This window comes from Ambystoma mexicanum, chromosome 3p, assembly GCF_040938575.1.
Source record: "Ambystoma mexicanum isolate Mex_15411 chromosome 3p, UKY_AmexF1_1, whole genome shotgun sequence".
NCBI classification, from domain to species: domain Eukaryota; kingdom Metazoa; phylum Chordata; class Amphibia; order Caudata; family Ambystomatidae; genus Ambystoma; species Ambystoma mexicanum.
Genome location: NC_090925.1, coordinates 743,989,729 through 744,015,138, shown reverse-complemented (window position 1 = coordinate 744,015,138; position 25,410 = coordinate 743,989,729). Strand labels below are relative to the sequence as shown.

Sequence of the window (25,410 nt, the reverse complement as noted above, 5' to 3'; positions counted from 1 at the left end):
GATACAGCTCCCCAGTCTGGACCCTGGCGCTCAAGATGCACTAGTCGGGAAATCTCGGAGGAGGAGGTTAGAATGACTATAGCGAAAATCCCCCTAAATAAGGCCCCGGGACAGGACGGCTATGCAGCTGTCTTTTACAAAACCCAAGCGCCACTCCTGGTCCCCCATCTGAGGCAATTATTTAATACCTTCAGAACCACTGGATGAATCACATCCTCCATGAAGGAAGCCAAGATCACTCTTATACCTAAACATAATAAGGACCCCTCAGAGTGTTCCTCGTATAGGCCCATAGCGCTCATGAACGTAGATGTTAACATTTACACGAAAATATTAGCAAATAGGTTAGAGAGCCACCGTCCCTCGCTGATTCATCAGGACCAAGCAGGTTTCGTCTTGGGAAGGCAGACGGCAGACACTATATGGAGGGTGGCACACTTAGTAGAGAAAGCATGCAAGATGGCCACTCCATCAGTCCTGCCTTCACTAGATGCGGAAAAGGCAATCGACCGAGTGGCGTGGACCTTCCAGTTTAGGGTAATGGAGAAAATGGGCCTCGGGGGAGACAATTTAAAAATGGTTCATGCCAACTGCAACACGCTGAAGGTTAAACTAATAATGAACGGGTATATGTCACTCGCTATAAGACTAGGAAGGGGGACCAAGCAGGGGTGTCTGTACTCCCCACTGCTGTACGCAATCTATCTTGAGCCATTACTGAAAGCAATACAGGAGGCAGAGGAAGATCCTGGGCATTCCCTTTGGGGGAATGCAACAACAGGTAGCTGCATTTGCTGATGACATGCTCCTGACACTTGCCAGGCCAGGAGACTCAATGAGAGCGGGTAGGGATCTGCTGGGGGAGGTTCGGGGAAGCATTGGGCCTGTGGATTAACCTCAATAAATCAGAGCTGCTAAATCTAAAACTGGGGGCGCGGGCGGGAGAAGCGGCAGAGTTAAGAACATTAACCCCCTTTATATGGAGCCCAGGGGGCGGTCAAATACCTAGGGGTTAAAATAACATCAGCACTGCCGGGGTGGTATGGAGCCAACTACCCACCCATACTTAAGGCGATAAAGAAGGATTTCTTTTTTCACAACATATTTTGATTGGTTTTTACAAAACAGGCAATAGAGTGACATTGTGCGTCAACTGTGAAGATTATTGCTCGTCAACTGTGAAGGTTATTGCTTAGTAGGAAATTAACAGCCATACTTAACAGAAGTATAACAACAGTTCTCGGGGAACAGGAGGGTGGGTGGGGGAGAGAAGACAGCATGTGCCGGGAGACAGCAGTGCATACATCAAGCTTTGTTCAGGAGGAGGTAGCTGTTTTAAGTGCTCATACCCTGTGCATTCAAGGCAGAAGTACTCAATTGTTCTGCGCTACAAGAGCCCCAGGTGCCCCTTGGCCTTTCGTTCCGTCCGGAGGTGCTCGTCTGCTTTGTGTTGCGCCTTTCGCACGGCCCTTTTAGTCCTGCTTCTCCATCCGTTGGAGAGTAGGAGGTTTTCTCGCCACTCCTGGGAATTGCAGCGTATAATCCAGTAAGGGGTACCAGGCATGGTAGAATTTGTTCCTATTGCCGAAGCGGCAGGCTGTGATTTTTTCCGCTGCCACTATGTCCAAACACTTGGACCACCACATGGGGATTGATGGGCCTTCCGGGTTCTTCCATAGCCTCGCCATTGAGATCTTCGCTGCAGTTAGGAAATGCAAGTACAGGTCCGCACTCCAGCTGGTTAGGGGGAATTGGCCATCTCCCGTTGCTCCCAGCAGAATGATTACGGGGTCCAAAGGGATGGTGAGGCCTGTTATCAGCTTGATCTGCTCCAGGACGTTTTTTTCCAGAATTGCGCTGCTTTGGGACACGACCACAGGAGGTGGAATAGCGTGCCAGTCTCTGGGCATCCTCTCCAGCATTGTGGGGGTATGGAGGGGTTGCATTTATTGAGCATCTCCGGAGTCCGATACCATCGGTAGCACACCTTCATGGCCCCTTCTTTGTTGGTTACGCATTTGGAGCTTTTGTGCACTCTGGTCCAGATGCGGCTCCATTCCTGGTTTAATTTCCCTACCTATGTCATTTTCCCATTTTAGCATATAAGGCTCTTTTATGCATGGATCAGTTATATCCAGGAGTCTGTATAAGGTGGGTATTTTACCCCGTGGGGGGTTGCTGTGAGTGTTCGTTCTAGGGCCGTTAGTTCTCTGCTCCCATTTTTCTTTGTTTCGTTTGAGAACCGAGCAGTGTATACCGGAACCTCTCTGTCTCTGGGACCCCGAATCTGGTTTTGCCAGCTTCAAAATTGAGTGGAGCTCCATTCGAGGAAGTCTGAGATGTTCTTCAGTCCTCCTTCCTTCCATTTATCGAAGTTGTTAGGAGTGATCCCTGGCGTAAAGTCTGGGTTGTCCCGAATGGGAGAGAGGGGGCCCATTGCACTTCTTCAGTTCCACTTGCGTGCAGCCCTTTTCCGGCATGCCACCGGGATTCGATTGGGCCCTGGCACCAGTCTTCTTAGAGTGTTAGCCAGCGGGGTGGTTGGTGTCTGACTTCCATACGAAGGCCGGCGAGGGCTCTGCTGCTAGACAGTACCTGCCCACGTCCAGGACCCCTAGGCCACCCACCACTGAGCCCCTAAGCATGATTTGCCTCGGAATTCTAGATTTCTTGCCTTCCCAAACATATTTCAGGATGCTCAGTTGCAGCTTTTGGATGGCTCTCTTCTGGATGGTTACTGGGAGGGCCAGGTAGTAATAGATCAATCTGGAAAGTAGATTCATCTTCAGTGCGGTGATCCTACCGAACTATGATATTTCTTGTTTCTGCCAGCGCGTTAGGTCGTTCCTCAGCTCATTGAATAATGGGGGGGGGGGTTATTTTATACGTTTATTTCGGTTTTGCTCGGTAGCTTGACGCCCAGGTAGCTGATTTGCGATCTCGCCCATGGAATCGGGTAATTGGCTTGCGTGGTCTCGGGATATTTATGCTGAGTGCTATTGATTTTGTGAAGTTTATGTAGAGTCCCAAGCACTCTGCCAATGCTTCTAGTTCTATAGTTCTAGCCACAATTCTTTTATGGACTCCTCTATGCGGGTAATAGTTAGCAAGACGTTGTCAGCGTATAGAGCAATTTTGTAGGATTTCCCTTTGATTTCTATTCCGTGGATTGACGGGTTGTGGCGGATTCTGCTTGCAAAAGGCTCCATCGAGAGGGCGAAAATGAGGGGGGATCTGGGGCAACTCTGTCTGGTACCTCTGGCAATGCTGATTTTGTCTGATCTGGCTCAGTTCACTCTCAGTATCGTGGATGGGTTCTTATAATTAGCTAACGTCCATTTCTCAAATTTTGGGCCAAACCCATAATGTTGTAGGGTTGCTGCAATATAGCCCCAATCTAACATATCAAAGGCTTTATGTGCGTCAAGTGATAGGACCACTAATTCCAATCCAGTTTTGATTGCCGACTTATGTTAATCATCCTTTGATGTTATCTTGAGTGTTGCGGCCCGGGATGAAGCCCGTTTGTTCCGGGTGTATTATGTCTGTGAGAACCTGCGCCAGTCTGGTCGCCAGGATCTTTGCAAACACTTTGGCATCGTTGTTTTGGAGCGTGATGGGTCTGTACGATGAACATTGGTCCCTGCTCTTGGCGGGCTTCAGAATTAGGACCATCAGCGATTCCTCCATAGATGGGGTGGTGGATCCCGTCGAAAGGAATGAGTTGTAGAGGGTAGCTAGTTGGGGAGCTAGGATGTTGGCAGATTTCTTGTAGAATTGGGTTGCAAACCCATTGAGACCTGGGGCCGTGTTTTTCAAGGAGCAGATCGCATCTCCCACTTCCTCGGATGTGATTGGTTGCTCCAGAGATTCCAGCTGTGGATGCGGCAACCCTTTGGGGCGCTAGCCAGGTACTGCTGATGTGCCGCTTTGGCTGTGGGAAGGCCCGTCATAATTTCCTTGTGATAGTCAGTCATTAGTCGTAGTATCTCCGAGTTCGTGTGGTGGGGGGTGCCAGCGATGTCTATGAGACTCCGGATTTTATTTCTCGAGTTCAGTTTCTTCAATTTGTGCGTCATTACTATGTAAGTAGTAGAATTGTCTAGTGTATGCCAAGGCCCTGTCTGACCGATCTGCGAGGTGCATTTCCAGTGCCACTTTAGCTCTATTGAGCTCCCTGTCTGTCGCTATAGATTTTTTCCTTTTGAAGATGCTTTCTAGCTCTGCGACCTTCGCCTCCAGACCCTTCTGTTGCAACTGGCTTAGTCGCCTGTGCCGTGCAGTAGAGTCCATCGTCACCCACTTGATCACTGGCTTCATTGCGTCCCAAATGACTGCCTCTGGGCTGTCGCTTGTTGTATTCTCTTTGAAGTAGTTCACAAGAGCCTCTGCCAGTTCTGTGCTTGCTGCTGTGTCTGCCAGGATCTGGTCCAGGAATTTCCAGTATTTTGGCGGAGGCTCCGGCAAAACCTGTACCCGGAGACGCATGGCGACTGGAGCATGATCCGATACGGCCCTGTGCTCAATTTGTATACTCTCCACGCACGCGAAGAGGGCGCTGGAAGCTAGGAGCAGGTCAATCCTAGAGTAACCTTTGTGGGCGTGCGAAAAGAATGTATAATCCCTTGCTTTATTGTTTGAAAGCCTCCAGATGTCGATGGTTTCGGTCTTCCTTAGAAATTCTGCCATTGCTAGCACTTTGACGAAGTCCTCCCTGGTTGGGGGCAAAGTTTTGTCCACATTCAGATCTGGGGTTAGGTTGAAGCTTCCCCCTATTAATAAGCGCCCTCTGGAGAAGGCTGCGATGAGCGGTAGCATGTCGCAGAGGAAGTGGTCCTATGCAGAATTGGGGCAGTAATTTACCGCTATGGTGATGGTAATTCGACTAGGAGGCCTTTTAGTAGGAAATATCTGTCCTCCGGGTCTCTTTTGACTGTGATTTGAGTTCCAGGTTAGCATAGTTATCTCCCTATCCTGTTAGGACATTATGTCCAGATACAGCTGACTTGAGAAGTGTAACCCCTGGCTGTTGTGGTGTGGATACATCTTTGTGTTGTCTGTTATGCTTACTGGTGCTGAAGCTGCCTTGTGTTTCGCACTGGATAACTATCTGTCTTGCTCCCTGTATTAATGATTCCCCCTTTCCGGGACCCCACTCGCCCCGAGTTCCACCCCACCCCCTCCCACACAACATCGGTATCCCAGGCCAGCCTTCAGCCAACAGGGCATTCAACTGGGCCAACACAACCAACTCGTTTGGAGGCGACGGCGCCTCTGTATTTTCAGGTGAAGATTGTATGTCGAACGCTTTGCGCTGCTTCTATTTTCCTAGGTGGGTTATTGTTGCTAGGTAGCTAGCATCTTTACTCACCTGGAGTCCAGCTTGCCAGGATGGGCAGACTCGGAGGTCGAGTGATTGTTCATGTGTTAGTCTCACTACTCTTCAAGAGTCGCTCGCCTCAGGAGGGCTTTGTTGCACGCGGCTCCCTGGAAGTCCCTTTACTAGGGTCAAGGTGTGACTTTGGAATTCTAGTTAGTTGGGCCCCCACCGTCAGCAGCTGATGTTCTTTTTATTCTTGGAAGGGGGGCCTTTTATCCTGCGTCGTCTCTCTACCCGGGACCAGGACTTCAAGGACTCTGTCTGTATTCCCCCTGCGGCAGCCGGTTCCTTGTCGTTCTCGACCTCTTCGCCCTCGGGATTCATAAAGCTTTACGCTTCTTTTGGGGAGTGAACTTTTCAGGGACTGTCCTCCCATGTGAATGCGAGGGGCATGGGGAAGCTCCAGCAATATGTGACCTTTCTCTCGCGTAGCTATTCCGTCATGGGTTTTAGAGCTTTCCTCTTTGCCAGTGTGGCTGCTGCCAGATCTTGGTACAGGGATATTGCGGCATCTCGCAATTGAATTCTGGCCGTGTTTCTAGCTTCCTTCATGATTTCCTCCTTAACTTAATAAAAGTGTACCCCCGCTAGGACGTCCAAAGAAGAGGATGGGCTTAGCTTTCGTCTAGTTCTGTGGACCCTGTCGAGCTCCAGTGGGGATTCGTCCGGAGTGTCAGGATGAAGCGGAATAGATCGTTGACATAGGGCCCTAGCTCCTTGTTGGACACAGATGTTGGGATAACCCTCAGGCTGATGTTACGCCTAGACTGGTTCTCCGCTTCCTCCTGTTTGGCTTCCAGAGCTTCGCATCTGGCTTCGAGCGCCGCTACCCAATCTGCGCCTTCGCCGATTTCAAAGTTCTGTTCGCAGAGTGTGTTTTCAATTTCGACTTTTCTGGATTCCATATCCCCCACTTGCTTGTCTAGGGTTGAGATTTTGGCCATCACCTCTTCGGTCCCCTTTTGGTATTCCTTTCTAATGGCGCAAAGCAGGACTTGGAGATCTGATTTCGTGACTGCTGTTCTGTGCCGGAGTCCCGGTGATCGCTCAACCTCGTGCCCTCATTGCACTCCCCCTTACTCAGCTTCTCTGCCATTGGAGTCGATAGAAGGGTAGCAATATCTGCTGGGCTTCCAAGGCCCTCTGTGCTGAGGTTGGAGATTGTCCCGAGTCAGTGAACCCAGGGGTCGCCTGGAGCTTCCCTCCTTGCCAGTCAGGCTCCGGCCTAAGATTTATGTTCGAGCGGGAGGGCTCAAGGCTTCATAGACGCCACTGCAGGCGCTATTGTTTCCGTTGTTTCTGCTGCGGCAGGGGAGCTGTTGCGTTTACTTGGTTCTGGGCCCAGGCTAGTCAAATGCTTAACTCTCCTGGTTTCGCCTTGGCCCTCAGGCCAGGAAGGCACGTAGGGCCGGGAGTCGGCAGTGAACAGGCTGCTTGGTCGGTGCCCTGTTCTGTAGTTCAGGGGGCGGGATTCGGGGGACGGATCCCGGCGAGTTGCTGCAGCCCCCGGATGGCACTCGCTTCCGTAGCTCACTCCTCTACACCCGAGGAGTTGGATGCTCTCCCCAGGGAGCTGCTGGTTAGTCCGGCGTCTCCTTGGTACTCCTATCCCCTGAGTCGGTTGCTGCAGGATTCGAGGGTTAGATGCTGTTGTGGAATAATCAAACAGGTGGGTTGGGGCCTCGTTTTGTGCTGCCTCACCAAGCATCTGGGTGTCAGCTGCTCTACGCCAACCGGAGGCATCGTGGCTCGGATGACACTCACTGCATGAGGGGGAGGTCCGCTCCCGCTGGGCTGCTTACGGATCTTCTTAACCGTCGGGGACCCTCACCACCCGCCCGGGCCAGTGGTTTACTCGTTGTTCCGGATCCCCCTCGGCAAGCTGCAGGGGCTGGGTCGCTTCGCAGTTGGCATCGCCCGCTCACCGGGCCTGCAGTGGTTTCCGTCGGGGGGTTGCGCTGGTGGGGGAGCGACCCGGGGAGAGGATGGCCAAAAGGGTTCTTCCTGAGGTGGGCTGGAGAATTCCCACCAACCTGATCTCCCGAGGTCAGGGGCTGCCCGAATTGACACCTCTGCTAGCGGCTTCTAGTCGTGTCTGCAGCTGCCATTTTATGGAAGGATCTTCACTGTTTCCCGCTCTGACACGAGACGGGCAGATCTCGGTCCCAGGGAGCCCCCGAGTGTTGAAGGTTGGCCCCTATCTGCCGCAGTGCCTTAGCTTTCGGGCTCACCGTTGATATTTGCAGAAATCACACTTTCACCGGAGCATTGCAGTTGGATCGGACCGCCATGGCTCCAAGCCACGCTCCCCCTAAAGAAGGATTTTTAAAATGGCGAAACCTGAGGGTATCATGGATGGGAAGGATGGTGGCAGTAAAGATGGTTATGCTCCCCCGACTGCTTTACTTGTTTCAGGCGATCCATCGGCTATACCTCCCAACTTCTTTGGGGGCTGGGGAAAGCTACAAGAGAATTCATTTAGGAGGGGAAAGGGCCACAAATCTGCCGTCACTTGTTAATGGAACCAAAGAGAGGGGGGAGGTGGCTCTCCCCAATTTTCAGCAATACTTTGAGGCAGCACAATTGCCGGTGGTAAGGGAGTGGTTCTCTGGTGCTGAGGGGAAGCATTGGGTTAAAATGGACATGACAGTAGCACAATATGGCCCGAGGGAGGTACTCTGGCTGCCGAAACAACATAGGCCGAACATGAGTGCCATAACCAAGCTGCTAGCGGACACCTGGGATAAACTGTTGAAGAAACAGGGAATCACTACATTGCCCTCTCCATTCACGCCGATCTTTAATAATGGGGATTTTCCCCTGGGAATGGAGCAACGGGCCTTTAGCAAATGGCGGGAGGGGGGCTGTAGGCAAATTCAGGATTTGTTTCAGGACCAGAACGTTCACAGGGTACAAACAGGAATTTGGGGTAGAGGAGACGGAGAGGCATAGGTATGTCCATCTCCGGCATTGGGTGTTGAAAGGGGAGATTAGGGCAGCGGCTACCCAACAGTTTAATCCGTTTGAGAAATTTCTGCTGACACAAGATGGTTCAAAAGGCCTGATTTCCAATCTTTACAAATCATTGGATGATGCCTCCCCTTGAGCTAAGTGGCCATATATGGCAGGCTGGGAACAGATGATGGGGCAGGGGATTGAAAAAAAAGGAGTGGGAGAGGCTCTGGAGGAAAATTCCCAAAATAGCAAAGGCGACCCAGCTACAAGAAAAGTGGTATAAGGTCATGTATGTGTGGCACTATACCCCCGCCAGTTTGCATAGCATTTGTCCTGATGCATCCAAAGACGGTTGGAGGGAATGTGGGGAAGAGGGGACAGCATCCCATATATCATATGGTGGAAATGCCCCAGAATCGTTCCCTTTTGGAGAGGTGTTACAGGCGCAAGCCCAAGCTCTTGGGGAAGAGCCCGGAAGAACCCCTGAAGGGGTCCTATTGGGGTAGAAAGGGGATGAGGTAGAAGGGGAAAATAGAAGTCGGAGAAGGTTAGGGTGATCATGACCCTGGCAGCGATTCTTTTAATAGCCAAAGGGTGGAAGGGAGCAACCGTCCCCATGATGCAAGAGTGGCTCTGTAAAATCTGGAAACTGGTAGCTCTGGAATGGACCACTTTTGCAAATAACAACAATCTACAGAAATTTGCAAGTTAATGGGGCGGGATAATGGCGTTCCTGAAAGACGATTTTAGGGGTCAATGGTGCCCCCAAAGATTGAAGCTCCTGGACCTACACTGATGGACCACTTATGAGAACTAAATGTAAGAAAGAGGACAAGGCTGCCGAACCCTGGTGGGGGGAGGGAAGGAGGAATGGAGGACAAAAGGGGAAGGGGGATGTTTAACTTGTAAAATTAATGAAGAAAAGTATTTTTTTTAATTCATTAAATCAAATCTTATCAACTCCCTTTGCAAACAAGCTTCGTCTCACCTGTCTTGAATTGGGTGGATTGGTTCACCTAATTGCAGGCCGAAGTCGGGTAGGGCACGGTTTGCAATTGAAAACTGGCACAGTACTGAACTACAGTCTTGACCTAACCGTCTCTGCAGAATGATGCTATTATTTCTGGCATCAGAGGGGTTTCGAACACAAACAGCTGCCGCTTCTGTGACGTACCTTCAGAACCAGAATCAATACGCCATCTGTTACTGTCTTGTCCAGGTACCCATCATTTTCGATCTCCTTATTTGTCTCATTATCTGGGCAAAGCCCATGTAACCGAAGAGGATTTCTGGTGGTCACGTTTGATTGGAAGAGAAAGGTCCTCGTGGGCCATTGCAGCGGTAAATATTCTGGAGCAAATCTTTGCCAGCTTAGTGTGAAAGTCTCTAAAAACCGCTTGGCTGTTCTAGGTGAACTACAAACGAAACTACAGGTCGTCCAGACTAAATCTGTAATTTCTTTTGGGATGTCTTCATGGATCTATCACCACTACGTTTTCTTGTTCTTTTAAAATCCTGTAAAAATCGCTTCAGCGATTATAATCTCGTAATAAACATTTTTTTTAAAGAATTATTTCTGGCATCTAGACATCTGCGAGATACCTCCTTGAGCATGGATGTGCCCCTGTGTGGAAGCATTACTTAAATACAAATGAGCCAGGAAACCGCCACGATAAATTCATGAGTAGGGGAGTACCAGGCCAGGGAACCACACATATGCCTGTGCTTAAAAGGTAGCATTAACTACATGTTTTATTTATTTATTTTATTTGAATTTTTGCCCAGAGCTGGCCCTACCCAGAGGGTCTCGGAGTACCTTACAAGTTACAAATGTTCAGAAGGCAAGTAGTGATAAAGAAGTTACAACATTTTTCAGGACATTATAGAAAGAAAGGATGGACAAATAATGCCAGGTGAGGTAGTGTGGCTGGATTAGGTGTATAGAACGAGGTATGTTTGGAGGCTTTTTTGGAAAGTGGTGAAGGGTGTGCTGCTGATGTGGAGTGGAAGGGTGTCCAAACTGTGGGTAGCCACTGGCTGAATGGTTGTTTTTGTGTGCATGTTAGTTCACAAAATGGAATGTGTAGGAATTGTTTGTCTATCTTGTCTGGTGTTTGAGTGGGTGATTGGTTTCAGTTTATTGGGGATGTAGGAAGGGTTTTGGAGTGGAGGGTTTTGTATACAGTGCAAAGTCCTTTGAGATAAAGTCTCTGGGATATGGCAAGCCAGTGGAGGTGGGAAAGAGCTGCGGTGAGGTGTTAGTGTTTGGGTGCAGGCAGGATGAGCCTCGCTGCTTCCTACAAGCACTGCACGCCTGATTGGTAAATGCTTTTGCTGAACAATGGCCCCATGCTATATGAAATGGTTGAATGGGATGCATGGGGGTGACCAGTGGGAGAAAGTACCAAATGTGATTGCTACACATACAGTAAATGCATTCATGAGAAAGATAATTGCATATATAACAGAAAAGGTAATCGGTATGCAGAGGGCTAGGCACAAAAAGTAAAATGGAAGTTTGAATATCATAAATGATGTCATATTTAATTTAATATGTTTAATCCAGTGGTCCAGATGACGTAGTTACTGCTACTTTTTAAGACATACAGTTCAATTATTTGCCCATGGCCATGCTAATCCCTATAGCCATTCCCACTGAGTTCCTCCCAATCTCCATCCAAAACACCTCTGGATGGGAACTCTTTGAGTTCGCTTTGTCAAGCCTTCCCATCAAACTTTGAATTCAGCGTGCCTGCCAGTATTTTTTCGAAGCAGTCTTCTGAGAGTCAATGGGCCTCATTACGGTTCCGGCGGTAACCGTGCCGGTGATACCAGCAGGTTGCTGCCGGACCTGTAAATATTTACCGCCGCCTGACTTCCCGGTGCCACCGGAGGATTACAACCCTGGAGGCTCGGAAAGTCAAGCGCTGGTAAATTGTAAGTCCCCTTCGAGTCCCATAGGACTCTATGAAAGTGGGGACTAAGGAAGAACCGGCTTCCGTGACCGTCTGCCTACCGTGGCTGCTGTGCCGGCAGGGTCAGACCCGTCGGCATGGCGGGTCCGCCAAGCAGACCTGTAGTATGCCAGTCTGGAAACAGTGCTGGTAAGGTTACCAGCACCATTGTTTCCGGCCCGGCATGCTTGTAATGAGCCCCAATTACTTATTTGGAGTTGTAAACCCACTACTGGTGCAATAACAATGTTTTACACAGGTCTGCCTTTAACCACTCAATTTATAAGCACTTTGCATGTCCTTCACTGAAGTCCTGTTAAAAACAGGCATTGACAAAGCCGCCAGTTTTGGTTTGTGTATAAGTATTAGGCATTTGCGAGACACTGCTATTAGATGCACAGGTACTCGCATCATTTTGCACCTGCTACCATCAATGGCCAGTTAATACAATACCAGTACGGCTGTTCCTGGAAAGTGCCTTTGCCATGCCTACACAAAAGCCCAAACTGTTTGCATTGCCAATGCTCGTTGGGAGTAAAATTATTTTTTTTACACAGTAAAACTGTAAGTGGCTTTACTAATGGGAGTATTTTATACAAAAGCCCAAACTGTTGGCATTGCCAATGCTCGTTGGGAGTAAAATTATTTTTTTTACACAGTAAAACTGTAAGTGGCTTTACTAATGGGAGTATTTTATAGGTGAGTACAATTATGTTTCAATTATAAAACATCAATGTTTTTGTAATATTTATTTGCACCTAGTTAGTTATTCATGCACATTAAAAAAGTGTTTTATCTCTTCAGGTCATGCAGCTATAATAGTGTATTTTCATGGCACTACACATACTGGTCCAAACATATCCATGGAGCTGTGTGGGTGAAAGCATGGGGGGGGTTCTATTATGTGTCTTTTTCCTAATTTTTGTTGGGAGTATTTGTACTCCCTAGTTTTCTTTTTTTTTTGTCTGTTTTTTAGGAAGTAATAGTGGGTGATATACATCCCTATCTACAAGACTAATGTAACTAGGAGATAAGGCATCGGGCCAAACGCGCGAATGCAAAACAACCCTGATTACAACCCTTAAACATTTCGTCTGCAACTCCGAACAGAGTTCATTGTGTGGACATTTGTAACCGTGCGATATGGAGTGCCGATGAATTTGTATAGAGGTGTGGCAGATGAATTAATATGTCTAACTGGCCCACTCTGTAGCACTTCTATTTGGCCTTGGATTTTCTATCGATACATTTTCAAACTGCAAAAAAAGATGTCTTTCTTCATTAGCGAAAAGGAGCGAGAGACAAATTTGGTGAAATCACCAACCAAACTAAGATTCTAGGTGAGCACAGGGAAACGGATTGGAAGAATTAGGGTGAGAACTTTCGCTAGAAAGCGGAATGTGCTTACAGTGTAAGTGACCGTTGCTCACCTTGCTTGTTGCGGCTACAAGGCCAGACGATCTGGATTGCGGGGGTTGCCTCGGGCCCGCTGGTTTCCTGTGGCACGCCATCACGATCGACGCAGGACGTGGACTGTGCAGGCGGCACCAATTGTGCCGCAATTACTGTAGGAAAACAGAGCTGGTTAGTTGTGCGTAACGACATCCCAGTATGCGTAACGACACACAGGCGCGCGCCGATGAATCGCCAAGAAACGCAGGTGAATTGCGCGGGGAAAGACGCGTGTGTTCGCGTGATTACAGGGCGAGCTCGCGGAATTGAAGGAACGGCGGCATCTAAAAGTATCGCCATTCTTGTGAGTGCGTGCGTGCGTACTATGTTTTCATTTCCGGAAGTCGCTGTGCAGTAGGTCAAGGCTCACTGTGAACTGCGGCGACGGTCAGGAGAATATCTCTACTGTTTTTGTTAGACTTGAAGTGTTGCTCACTTTTTGTTGTTGACAGCGACATAGTATGGTCTACTACACTCTTTCTAGGAGGTCAGTGTGTGCTGTGAGGTTCCATACGAGCAACTCTGACTTAATTTAATCTCGGTCCACTGTTGGTGCAAAGGGATCATCAGGTTATAAGTAGCTTCCTGCAATGGTATGACCAAGCCATAGTCTGTCAGTTATGCAGGTAATGTTATGTACAGTTTGGCTTGTAATGATTACCAAATGTGCTTGTAATGTAATACAGGGCCCTCAACTGCAATCGTTTACTCCAGGGATAGATAGTAGCATATTTACCCGCTGTTTGCTGCACTACTTTTAGTGCAGAATTCACACATTGGTTGCCTGACTCCCATGTCAAATTCGGTGCTCAATCCAGCCACACACATTCAGTGAGATAGCAGATCACACAGCACCCCGCTCCCAACAGATAAAGCAGCAACATGTAATCGTACAGTATTAGTTATCTCTGCCAAAAAATGTTATTTGCATACAATTGTAAATGCATATCATGTAAAGTACTCCTCCTACAATGCAATGAATGCAGTGTACTACTATTTATTGTGTATGCTCGCACTGTGGTCTACTGAACTTCAGGACAACTGATGCTTGGACCCATGACAATGGTAGTTAGATGCAAGACAAATGTAGCATAACACTTAGGTACGGATGGGCAATTTTCGAAAATAATCTGATAGGAACATTTACATGCAGTAGTGCATAACCTCCTCATCCATCTTCCTTGACACAGCACTTGCATGTTGAGTGTTGGTTCCTGATGCGGATGCCTACCATAACCTTTATTATTTGTTTTTATTTACGTGCTTTGGTTATCAGAAAAACCTTTTGCAGGCACGTGAATAAAAATTACATTTAAACATACACTTATCATTGTGTAAACATTAAAATCATCACAATAGATTAATTCATGATGTCACACATTTTACAGTAATACAAAACTTTCCAAAATTACAATCATTAAAAGTTTATCAGAAATGTGATTTATATTCTAAAACAATTATGTCTGCATTCATTAAAAGACACTTGCAGCATCAATTGCCATCAGTTCATTGTAGAAAATATGAGATAGATCAGTTGATTGATAATAATTTGTGTGGGTAAACTAGGCATATTAGTTAAAATAACAAGGCCACTCTTTTCCAAATGTGGTAGGCACCCCCATCACCAACAAACGGGCAGAGCATATCGCAGCCCAGAATTGACCTTGGGAGATAGATGTTTAAGTATTTGTATCTTATTTATTTGTAAAGCGCGCCAGGCCCGAAGTCATTCGGGCGCATAACTTAGTTACAACATGGTAAAAAGGCATACAGCACAAAAACTTACAGTATAAATTACAGTTATATACATAAGGCACATTTCAGAATAAACAGAAAAAACAAGAGGCTATATACAGAAGTGAGGCTGGTGGCTGTTGCATGGGAGGAGATTGGCCAGTGGAGAGGAGTGCGTCTTGGGCGGATAGCCAAGCTTTGGTCATGCTTTTGAATCTATGGAAGGAAGGCTCCACTCTTAGCAAATTGGGGAGCGAGTTCCAGAGTTTAGCAGCCAATACTAGGAAACTCGTGCCGCCTGATCTTTGAAGGTTGAAGCGTGGTATAGAGAGGCAGTTGGTCTGGGCAGTTCTGCGGGGTCTGCTAGAGTTGAGTAAGGTGAATCTATTAGCTAGGTAGCAAGGAGCTTGGTTGGCGAGGCATTTGTGGGTGAGGGCGAGTGTTTTCAGAGAAATTCGATGTGAGACTGAGAGCTAGCTATTGTGTCTGGTGTCTGAGATGTGTTGGTTCCTAGGGAGGTTAAGGGCTGCTCTGATGGTATTATTTTGGGTAATTTGTAACTTGTTTAGGTTACAACGGTTAGTGCCCAAGTAGAGGGCATTACAGTAATCCATTTTAGACAACACAAGTGTCCTGGCAAGTGTAATGTAGTTAGCTGGTGATAAGAAGGGACGGCTGGCTGTGATAAGCTTAAAAGTGTAAGTCGCTGCGGAGGCGACAGCATTAGTTTGTCTGACCAAGGATAGAGTGGAGTCAAGGTAGATCCCTAAGGTTTTTGTGTCCTTGGAGACCTTAATGGTATTACCATTGATAGTGAAGGAATTAAATGAGGTGTCTAGTTTGGTTAGTTTTTGGGAAGATCCAAGGATGAGGAGCTCTATCTTTTCGTCATTCAGACAAAGTCCATGCTGCGCCATCCATGCTTGGATGACTTGGTATATGGCATTTACAGAGAGAGTGTCGGATGAGTAGTCTCCTGAGATGGGGATGAGTATCTGGGTGTCGTCGGCATAGTTTGTGTATGTGACACCCAGATAGTCCAAGATATCTAATAGTGGTTTTGTAAACACGTTGTACAGGGTAGGAGAGACATGGGATCCTTGAGGTACCCCGCAGGTGACAGGTGAGGGTAAGGCTTCTGCTAAGGGGGAAAAGACACGCATTGATCTGTTGTCCAGGAATGAGCTGATCCAAGCTGCAGCTTTATCCGAAAAGTGTGCAGCTTGTTTAAGGTGTCGACACAATATTTGGTGATTTACGAGATCAAATGCCGCAGAGAGGTTAAGAAGGAGTAGTAATGCAAGTTTACCCTTATCTCTTAGGTCTTCAGTTTGAGTCTTAAGGTCTATAAGGGCAGTTTCGGTGCTGTGACGTGGTCGAAACACAGATTGCCTTAGTCCCAGAAGTTTATTGGATTCTAGGTATTCTTGAATCTGTCGAGGATTTTTAGTAAGAACGGCACCGTGGTGATGGGCCTGTAATTAGTTGGAATATTGGCGTCCAGAGTAGGTTTTTTTAGGAGCGGGATGACCCAAGCGTCCTTCAAATTGTCTGGTACGATCCCAGTGCTGAAAGATGAGTTAATTAATGTAGTAATGAAGGGAGCTAGCTCATGGGTGGTCTCCTTGATGATAGGCGCAGGGCACAGGTCCCCCTGGCAGTTGGTAGGTTTGAGGCTATATATAATATTTTCCACTTCAGAAACGGAAAGAGGTGAGAAGCTGAAAGGGGTCAGTGATTTGGTGTCAGTGTTGTTTATTGACGGTTGAATGTTGGGTTGCGGGTTAAGTTGTAAACTAGTTTGTTTGTAGTTAATTTTGGCTTGGAGGGAGGTTATCTTACCAAGGAGTGCGTTTTGAATATTAGTGCACCAAGTGCTATCTTTGGTGTAAGTGTCAGGTGCCAAGACCGGGGTTTCTGGTTCTTTTAAAATTCTAAACAGTTCTTTCGTATTGGATTTGGCTTGTTCAATGCCTTTGTTGTAGGTGTCTTTTTTCGCCTGGAGTATGGCTTCCTTATAGTTTAGCGTTGCTAAGATAATGCTGGCTTTATTGGCTTCCGTGGGGTTACTTTTCCAATGTGATTCGGAAATTAGTTTTTCTTTGCGTAGGGTTCTGAGCTCTGGTGTAAACAAGGAATAAAGGTGAGCTCTGGGTTTGGGTTTTCTCAGTTTAGATGGGGCAATGTGGTCAAGGGCTTTTAACATAGTATGGTTGAAGATGTCCACCAAGACAGTTGGATCAGTACATGAGAGAGCCTTTTTATTAAGGGCAGGTTCAATGAGAGGGAGAAGTTTATCACAGGTTATGTCGCGCTTATTTCTAGTGGGAATAGCAGGTGCAACGTCAGGGATGGAACTGATGGTTTTGGCGAGGAAGTGAAAGGTGATTAAATGGTGGTCAACCAGACACAAGGTTGGTTAGATTCAACATTAATTTCACAATTAAGGTCAGCTATCCAGTCAAGGGTTCTCCCCTTGGAGTGTGTAGGTTTGTTAATATGCTGAGTAAAGCCTGAGTTCGTGAGCATATTGTCAATCAACAGGGCTGCCGTGTCATTGGAGTCGGTGAGGCCCAAGTTGAAGTCACCTAGTACGATAATTTGGGAGATGATTTTAGTATTATCTAGCAGAATGTTGGATAGGTCTTCAGAAAAGGTGGATAGGGACCCTGGGGCTCTGTATAGTAGGTGGAGTGTGATGGTATGGTTAGGGGTAAGGTCAAGTTTGGCTGTTAGCACTTCCATCGAGGTGATTTGATGCACCGAAGAGAGACATAGGTTTAGGGAGTTTTTGTGGATGATGGCAATGCCACTGCCTTTAGATTGATTTGTATTGCGGCCGTGTCTGATGATATTATAATCTGTGGGAATGGCTAGAGAGAGTAGAGGCCCAGAAGCAGCATGAAGCCAGGTTTCAGTAACGGCCAAGAAGTCGAGGTTGTGAGTTAGGATGAGATCGGCCACATCTAATGCGTGTGCTGTAAGGGATCTGGCATTAATTAATGCCCCTTTAATAGTATTCATAGTGGCATTGTCGACTTGGGGGGTAGGTGTGTGTGAGGGGGCAGCGGTCCTAGCGATTAGCGGCGGGTGTTTATTCTGACGAATGGGTGTAATGTGGCAATGAGAGGCGTGGGAGAGTCTTGAGCCAAGTCTAGCGTTTCTCATTGAAAGTGAGCAGGGTTGGTTCGAAGTAGGTTTGGTGGCAAAATGTTGGAGCCATAAGGTAGTGTTGTTGAGGTATGGATTAGTAGGGGGAGGGGTAGTGGCCATAGTTGTGGTGTTATTATAGCGCAAGTTGGGTACCGGGGCAGTACTAGGGTTGTGCATGGTAGCTGTATGGGAGGTGAGGTAGAGTAGAGCAATAGCTGAAGCAAGTAAATTTGGGAATGGTGGTCTAATAGAGTGATTGACTACTGGAGGCCGGGGCATAATGTCAGATCGCATAAAGGCGTGAGTGCAGTTGCTGTAGTATAGTACAGAGTGCAATGTCCTGTGAATAGGCAGAGGATGCAGTTTGGCTGTAATGGATTCTACTGAGCAGTCCCAGCAAGGTGGGCTAATGGGTGTTGAGTGGAGTGCCTCAAGTGCAGTATCAACTAAATAGGCTAACGTGCAATAACTAAATGCATACTGCGGGACAGGCGAGGCAGAGTGGGTACATGGGAGTACGCTAATAGGACTCAATGGTGAACCTGATATCAATACATTGACCTCTTGGAGAGAGAGCATCACACAGCATATAAGATAGGCACACAGGTAGGGGCCGATTAGCGTAGGTCAGTGAGCAATAAGCAGCAGTGGATGTTAGGCAAGTGTGCTGGCCAATTCGTATTATAGTTAGCAGCTGGATAAGGTACAACACAGTGAATGCAATGTGGGTAAGTACAACCGGAAAGCAGTTGGGCGGGTGAGCAGAGGGAGCAGGTACTACACAGGGGGGCTGGTCACCCATAGCGTGTGTACAAAGTTCAATATTCGCAGATAAACAGTGAAGACTACAGCGGGAAGGCGCGCGGGTAGGAGGCGCATAAGTCAGATTGCCAATGAATGCAGAGAATGTCAAGTAGTATGAAAATAGGGAGGATAGTTTAAATATGGTACTAGGGTCGGAGCACAGAGGCAACAAGTAAACTGAGCAGAGCAGAGATATATACAAGAGGAATTGCTGTATATACTGGCATTACGAGAAGCATATTGTATTAGGATGCTAACAGAGATAGGTACTCACTGGTGAGTGGAATGATAATCGGAGGTCCAGGGGTCACGGCAGCTGCAGCTCGGAAGCCACAGACAGGCACAGACTGGCTACTTGCCTTATATCCAGTGCCTTAGAGCAGGGTGCCGGCTCGCGCCTTCTGGCGGGGCTGTGCACTAGGTAAACAAAAGCTGCCCAATGAAGCCACGGAACGTGTTGCTAGGCAACCACCAACACCTCAATTGCAGCGGCCATTTTAGGATGCTGCTCTGCAGTTTCAAATACACAAATAATGTCTCAGTATCAGGTGGGCGGTCGAAGTAAGGCGCTGTTCAAAGTTCAGTTGGAGGCCACACAGGTGTGTCCTGGAGGGTTGCGGTCAGGATCAGCTGCTGGATGTGGCTCGATTGCAGGCTCGATAGAGATTCGGTCACAATCAGTTGTTCTCGCTGATCCGTGTAGGTGGCGGGGCTTCTGCCAGAACAAGGGCGCGTAAAGGAATACAGGCACAGACAGGCTACGTGCCTTATATCTAGCGCCTTAGAACAGGGTGCTGGCTCGCGCCTTCCGGCGGGGCTGTGCACTAGGTAAACAAAAGCTGCCCAATGACGGCACGGAACGTGTTGCTAGGCAACCACCAACACCTCAATTGCAGCGGCCATTTTAGGAGAGGCATGTGGTTTCCACGTCGGGGAAACGCTGCTCTGCAGTTTCAAATACACAAATAATGTCTCAGTATCAGGTGAGCGGTCGAAGTAAGACTGTTCAAAGTTCAGCTGGAGGCCATGCAGGCGTGTCCTGGAGGGTTGCGGTCAGGATCAGCTGCTGGATGTGGCTCGATTGCAGGCTCGATAGTGATTCGGTCACGATCAGCTGTTCTCGCTGATCCGTGTAGGTGGCGGGGCTCCTGCCCGAACGAGGGCGCGTGAAAGAATACGCCTACGTCAATACGCGTCAAGTCTCTTAACAAAGCTGTGTAACCTTTTATATAATAATGTTTCAGCTTGGATAGCCCGTCAATATATGTCTTGTTTCCAAATGAGTTCTACAGATCCGGCATTTTCTATCTTCTAGTGGCTACCTTCCCAAGCTCCAACGTATTCGTAACAAGGTAGTCTGTTAAAGCAAAGCATTATTATGAAACTCTTGAAGTCGGAACTGCTGTATTTCATGAGGTAGTCACATGCATTTCCTATACTAAACCCCTGGCTAGCATACTCTATATATCGCCTTTTAGTACTCATTGGGCCTCATTACAAGTCCGGCGGTAACCCTGCCGGTGCTAACGGCGGGTTGCCGCCGGACATGCAATATTTACCGGTGCCTGGTTTGCCGGTAACACTGGGGGATTACAGCCCCGGCGTTCCGGTAAGTCAGGCGCCAGTAAATTGTAAGTTCCCATGAGAATGGGGACCACGGAAGCACTGGCTCCGTTATTAACGGTGCCAGGGTTTCTATGAAACTCTGCGGGCGGATGCCGTTCCGCCCGCCAGGTCTGACCCTGGCGGGTGGGAAGGCACCCGCCCGCTGAGTCCTACTGTGCTGGTGCGGTAACAACGGTACTGGTAGGCTTACCAGCACCGTTGTTACCGGACCGGCCCAACTGTAATGAGGTCCATTGAGTCCACATTCAGTGATGTGTCCAGAGGACACTTAATTATGTGAGACCTAATTCACATCTAATGGCCTCTATGGGTACTGATCTAGGTAGTCTCTGAATCAGCCGCCAAAGTTTTCCCTCTAGTCTTTTGAACCACTGTATTTGTTCTTCACTGAGCACCTCAAGCCCATATAAAATGCTTGGAACTATGCAGTGTCCTGTATATCTGCAAATAACCCTCTAGTAATTGACCAGCCCTACTAAAAAGAAACTGTTTGGTAATATTCCATTTCCTTATTACCTTTTTTGTACATACATCTTTAGTGCAGTACCAGTATATTGTCCAGTGTGCCCATGCCGGCTAAAACTAGTTTGGTCTCTAGATAGTAGTATAAACTTTATATAGAAGATGAAAATCAGAGTGCCTTCCTCCTTCAATTTTTTATATGTTAACTGCTGCCTTTCCAGATATAAAAGAGTCACTTACTGGAACCCTCTTGCTCAGCCGCTGCGGCTGACACATTCATATATTCTTTTTTTTAACCTCTTTTTATTGGTATTTCAACAGTTCATGGTCATTGTTCCAAAGTCAATCAAATCACAATACGGAGTCACAGCTCATACAATTTACAGAAGTAACATATGGCAGTATGTAACAACGGCGTTCAGGGGGAGGATGCAGCTGTCTTGCCGTGCCAGGAGTCTCAGGTGTGGGCCGGCAGGGAGAGCCCAGACGGGCGTTGCAGCATGCCTTGTGACCCTTGATCAGCGGTTCAGTGCACGCAAATTAATCATGAATCATCCATCCATTTCTCCAAACTTTGGGGAACCCCTGGTGTTATAAATGCGTTTCTCTAGGGACACACACCGGTCCATTTCATTTGCCCAGCGGTTAAGACACAGTCCCTCAGATTAACCCCATGTGGCTGCTATGAGCCTTTTTCCCAATCCCAGCGCAATTACAAGAAACACCTTTTCTTACTTGTTGTGGTCTGCCTCTACCCACATCCCAAGAATGACCAGTTTTGGGTCGTCGGGGACTGGAGACCCCAGTACCCGGCTAACCCGGGTGATACATCGAGCCCAGAAGCCCTGGATAACGTTGCAATCCCAGATCATGTGATACAATGTTCCCTCAACCCGCCTGCAGCGCAGGCAATTGTCATCTTCTATTGTCCCCCATCTTCATCATCATGCCCTTAGAGTGGTAGACTTGGTGTAGTACCTTATTGAATCAGGCAAAGTTTGGCATCTATGCTGATTTCCTGGGGGAACATCACCGCTTCGACCCATTCCTTGGGTTCTAGCAGACCCAGTAGTCTCTCCCATTTCTCCCAGAGCCTAGAGAGTTCCTGGGTCCCGAAGCCAGATATTACCTGATAGAGTCTGGACGTGACCTTGGTAAGGATCTTGGTTTGAAGCATGTTTGCTTCAAGGGGGGAGCACTTTGGAATGTCTGCTGGGGTGGGGAATTGCGCCCAGATAGCATGTGCAAGTTGTATGTGTCTGTATTGGTTCCCTGTCGGCAGTGAGAATTCATTCTGTAAGTCGGCGAAAGTGGCGAGGTTGCCATCTCGGAGTATGTCTGTCAAAGACCGTATACCCTGTTCCTCCGAGCGTGTGAAATGCCCCATTTTCAGGACCTCCTGGATGTGTGTATTGTTCCATAGGGGTTGGTTGGTTGTTGGCCTCCCGCCCCAGCCCATGTGGTGTGTGGCCTCTGCCCAGATTGTACGGGCCTGGCGTATCAATCCGGACAAGTCAGTCAGGTCGGCTTCCCTCCCGTATAGCACTCGGACGGGTGTTATTGCCCCCATGTGTCTGATTTCGCCCTTGATGTGTTGGAGGTCTGGGTCCCCATGAAGCCAGTCATTCACAACTCCCAGTTGAGCAGCCCAATAATAGACCCGGAGACATGGTAGGCCTATCCCCCCTTTCCAGAGGGAGTGCTGTAGAGTTGTTAATGCTATGCAGGGTTGTTTCCCGTCCCAGAGTAGCCTCCTGAGAGTGGTCTCTATAGAAACAAAGGTCGGCCCAGTGATGTAAAGAGGGGCATTCTGGAGGGCATAAAGGAATCTTGGAAGAGCAAGCATTTTGAAGAGGGCTGCCCTGCCCATAAGCGTTAGTGGGAGGGATTGCCAGTGGGTAGCGTCAGCTTCGAATCTGTCTGTCACCGGCTGTAAATTGAGACATATACTTGAGCCCAAATCCCATGCGTTCCATGATGTCCCAGAGAGCCGGCCACCCCACTGAATCAAAGGCTTTTTCAAAGTCCACAGCTAGGAGTGTGAGTGGGTCTTTTATTGCAGCTGCCTGGTCAATAGCAAATTGGACCCTTCTGAAGTTCATCCGGGTGGATCTAGACAGCATGAACCCGCATTGATCCGGGTGGATTAGGGTATGGATGACCCATAGTAGTCTGTCGGCTAAGACACAGGCGAGGACCTTGGCCTCTCTGTTAATGAGCGATATAGGCCTATAGGTGGCGCAGAGTTCTGGTGGTTTGCCAGGTTTATGAATCATTACGATGGCTGCCTGTCTCACGTCTCGGGGGAGTCTCCCCTCTTCCCGGGCACGACTCAAGATGCGGTGCATGTGGGTTGTGACCTTGCCCCCCCAGCCTCATTCACGTTTCCACCGGCAACCCGTTGGGTCCCGGGGATTTTCCAGATTGGAGTTGGGATAGAGCCGCAGCAATCTCTTCCTCTGTGATCTCCTCCTCCAGGGTTCCTATATGTTGTTCTGAGAGCCTCAGTATTGCAACGGACTCCAGGAATCGCAATACCGCAGATCACTGTGGTGTCGGCTGTTGTAAGTAGAGGACTTCATAGTAGGCCGCAAATGCGTCTGCAATCTCGGCGTCGTCGAAGAGTAGTTCCCCGTTTGGCCCCTGTATGGCCCGTACATACCTCTTATTTTGGGCATGCCGTTCTAGCCACACCAGCGTCTTCTCGTCCTTGTCTCCGGTCTCATAGATCTGGCTGCGCATGGCCCAGTGTGCGTTCTTAGCATTGTCTAAGGCCAGGTTTCTCAATACCTCTTGGGCTGTGAGCAGCGTGTCCCTAGATGCCTCCGTTCCTATTGCGAGAAACTCCTCCTCTGCCCGCGCTGCATGTTCTTCCGCCTTTGCGATGGCTTGAGTGTGTAGTTTGCGGTGGGCCAACACCAGGGAAAGTGCCTCCCCTCGAATCACTGTTTTATACCCCTCCCATCGTGTGATGGGGCTGTCCACCAAACTGTCATTAATGGAGAAGTATTCCTCAGTTTTTTGGGCGAGAGCTTCCGCAATTTCGGGCATTCCCAGGTATTATGCGCTAAGGTGCCAGGTGGGGTGAGGGGCTTTCCTGCTGAGTTTTAATGTCACTGTCAGTTGGGAGTGATCCGAGATGCCCCTGGCCAGGTAGGTAGCCGTTAACAGTGTGTGCGCCATATCCTGTGGCACAAAGAGATAATCAATGCGAGATAGGGATTTATGTGGGCCGGAGAGAAAGGAGAACCCCCGGTCCGAGGGCTGTATTGTGTGCCATGCGTCCACCCACCCTAGCGATAGGGCAAAGGAGTGAAGTTTTGTCGGGTGGTCAGGGTTTCTGGTTCCCACGTGTGTTCTGTCTCTGGTCACGTCCATCACTTCATTACAGTCTCCCCCAAGCACCCAGTAGTCTGTCTGCCTGTCCATCAGTACTGCCTGAAGATCCGTGAGGAGTTCATGGGTGAGCGAGGGGAGCATAGACTGCAGAGATTCCCCAGGTGTTCCCATACATGTTCCCAGTCACCACCACGAAGCGTCCCTGCTGGTCTGAGTGTATCCCGCCCAACTGGAACTGGATTATTTTGTGTACAAGTATCATAGTCCCCGGTGACCCACCGGTGAATCCCACATGGTAGCCCGTGGCATAATTGGATCTTCAGAAGAAGTTACAGTTGGTGCCCCGGAGGTGTGTTTCGGTAAGCAGTGCTATGTCCAGAGAGTGCCTGTTCAGGTATTGGAGCACCAACCTGCGTTTTATACTGGAGCCCAACCCATTGACATTCCATGTGAGCAGAGTTAAACACCTCTCATGTACCATTGTCATTTCGGGGAGTGTGTGTATTGTGCGACTGGGTGTGGGTGTCCCTTTGTTTTTCGCTCCCGCCCCCCTGTCCGCCCTTGTGGGTGACCCTTCATTTGGAACCATGTCTATGTGACTGTAACGTTCAAACAAGAACAAAACAACAATAGTTAACATATTAACCCCATTTCCCCAGTAACTGGGACCCTTTACCAATGTTGGGTCGCATGTTCCAGGTCGCATGTTCCAGATGACGGTGTAGGAGTTCCTGCGTGAATAGGTGCCCCAGCTTGGGCTTCCTCAACACATTCATATTTTGATGACGCAGAACTTCGTAAAATAATCCACTTGTTCATATCTTCCTTGCTTAATAGGGACAGCTTCTAGTTCATCAGGGCACATAGCCTCAAGAAAAATGGCTAGAACGTATTTATTTATTTATTTTTCCATTTGTATAGACATGTATACAAACGTGGCCGTTAGGTTGTACATCTGATTTAGGTGAAAAGACAGATTTTGAGGGCTTTCCAGAAGACCCAATAGGATTCTCCCACTCTTAGGGCCGGTCGGAGAGAGTTCCACTGTTTGGCTGCAAGAACTGGGAAGCTGTACCCTCCCGCTTTGGCTCGTTTGTACTTGGGTAGGACCAATCTGTGCGAGTATGGGGTTCTTGTGGGACTGCTAGATACAGCTTTGGCGATTTTGTCAGCCAGATTGGTTGGGGCTGTTTGGAGATGCATTTGTGGGTGATCGAGAGCGTCTTGAAAAGGATTATTTTGTTGAAGGGTAGCCAGTGGGCGGCTCTGCAGGTGGCTGAGATGTGCTCTGATCTGGGGATGTTGAAGGCCACGCGTAGGGCATTCTTCTGGATGGTCTGGAGTTTTTTTTATATTCTGGGATGATGTGCCAGCAAATAGGATATTACAGTAGTCGAGCCTGGTGCCCACCACTGCCCAGCAATCGTGATGCAGTTGTCCATAGAGAGGAAGCGGCATTAAGACGTTTTGTAGACTACGCTGCTGTCAAGGAGATGGCACTTATTTGGCGAGATAGGGAGAGATTAGCGTCAAGATAGACACCAAGAGTTT

General features: G+C 48.3%; 2 protein-coding genes across 3 annotated transcripts in view; one reads left to right on the top strand and one right to left on the bottom strand.

Moving 5' to 3' along the window:
- Window positions 1–25,410, top strand: part of ITGAL (integrin subunit alpha L) — a 1,445,000-nt gene that overhangs the window by 221,052 nt on the left and 1,198,538 nt on the right. The gene's annotated exons all lie outside the window — the stretch shown is intronic.
- Window positions 1–25,410, bottom strand: part of LOC138580798 (septin-4-like) — a 1,149,755-nt gene that overhangs the window by 956,982 nt on the left and 167,363 nt on the right. Inside the window, exon 2 of the mRNA XM_069651643.1 lies at window positions 12,720–12,854. Within this exon, the coding sequence (XP_069507744.1) occupies window positions 12,720–12,800 (81 nt within the window). The 5' untranslated portion in view covers window positions 12,801–12,854. The remainder of the gene's footprint in view (window positions 1–12,719; window positions 12,855–25,410) is intronic.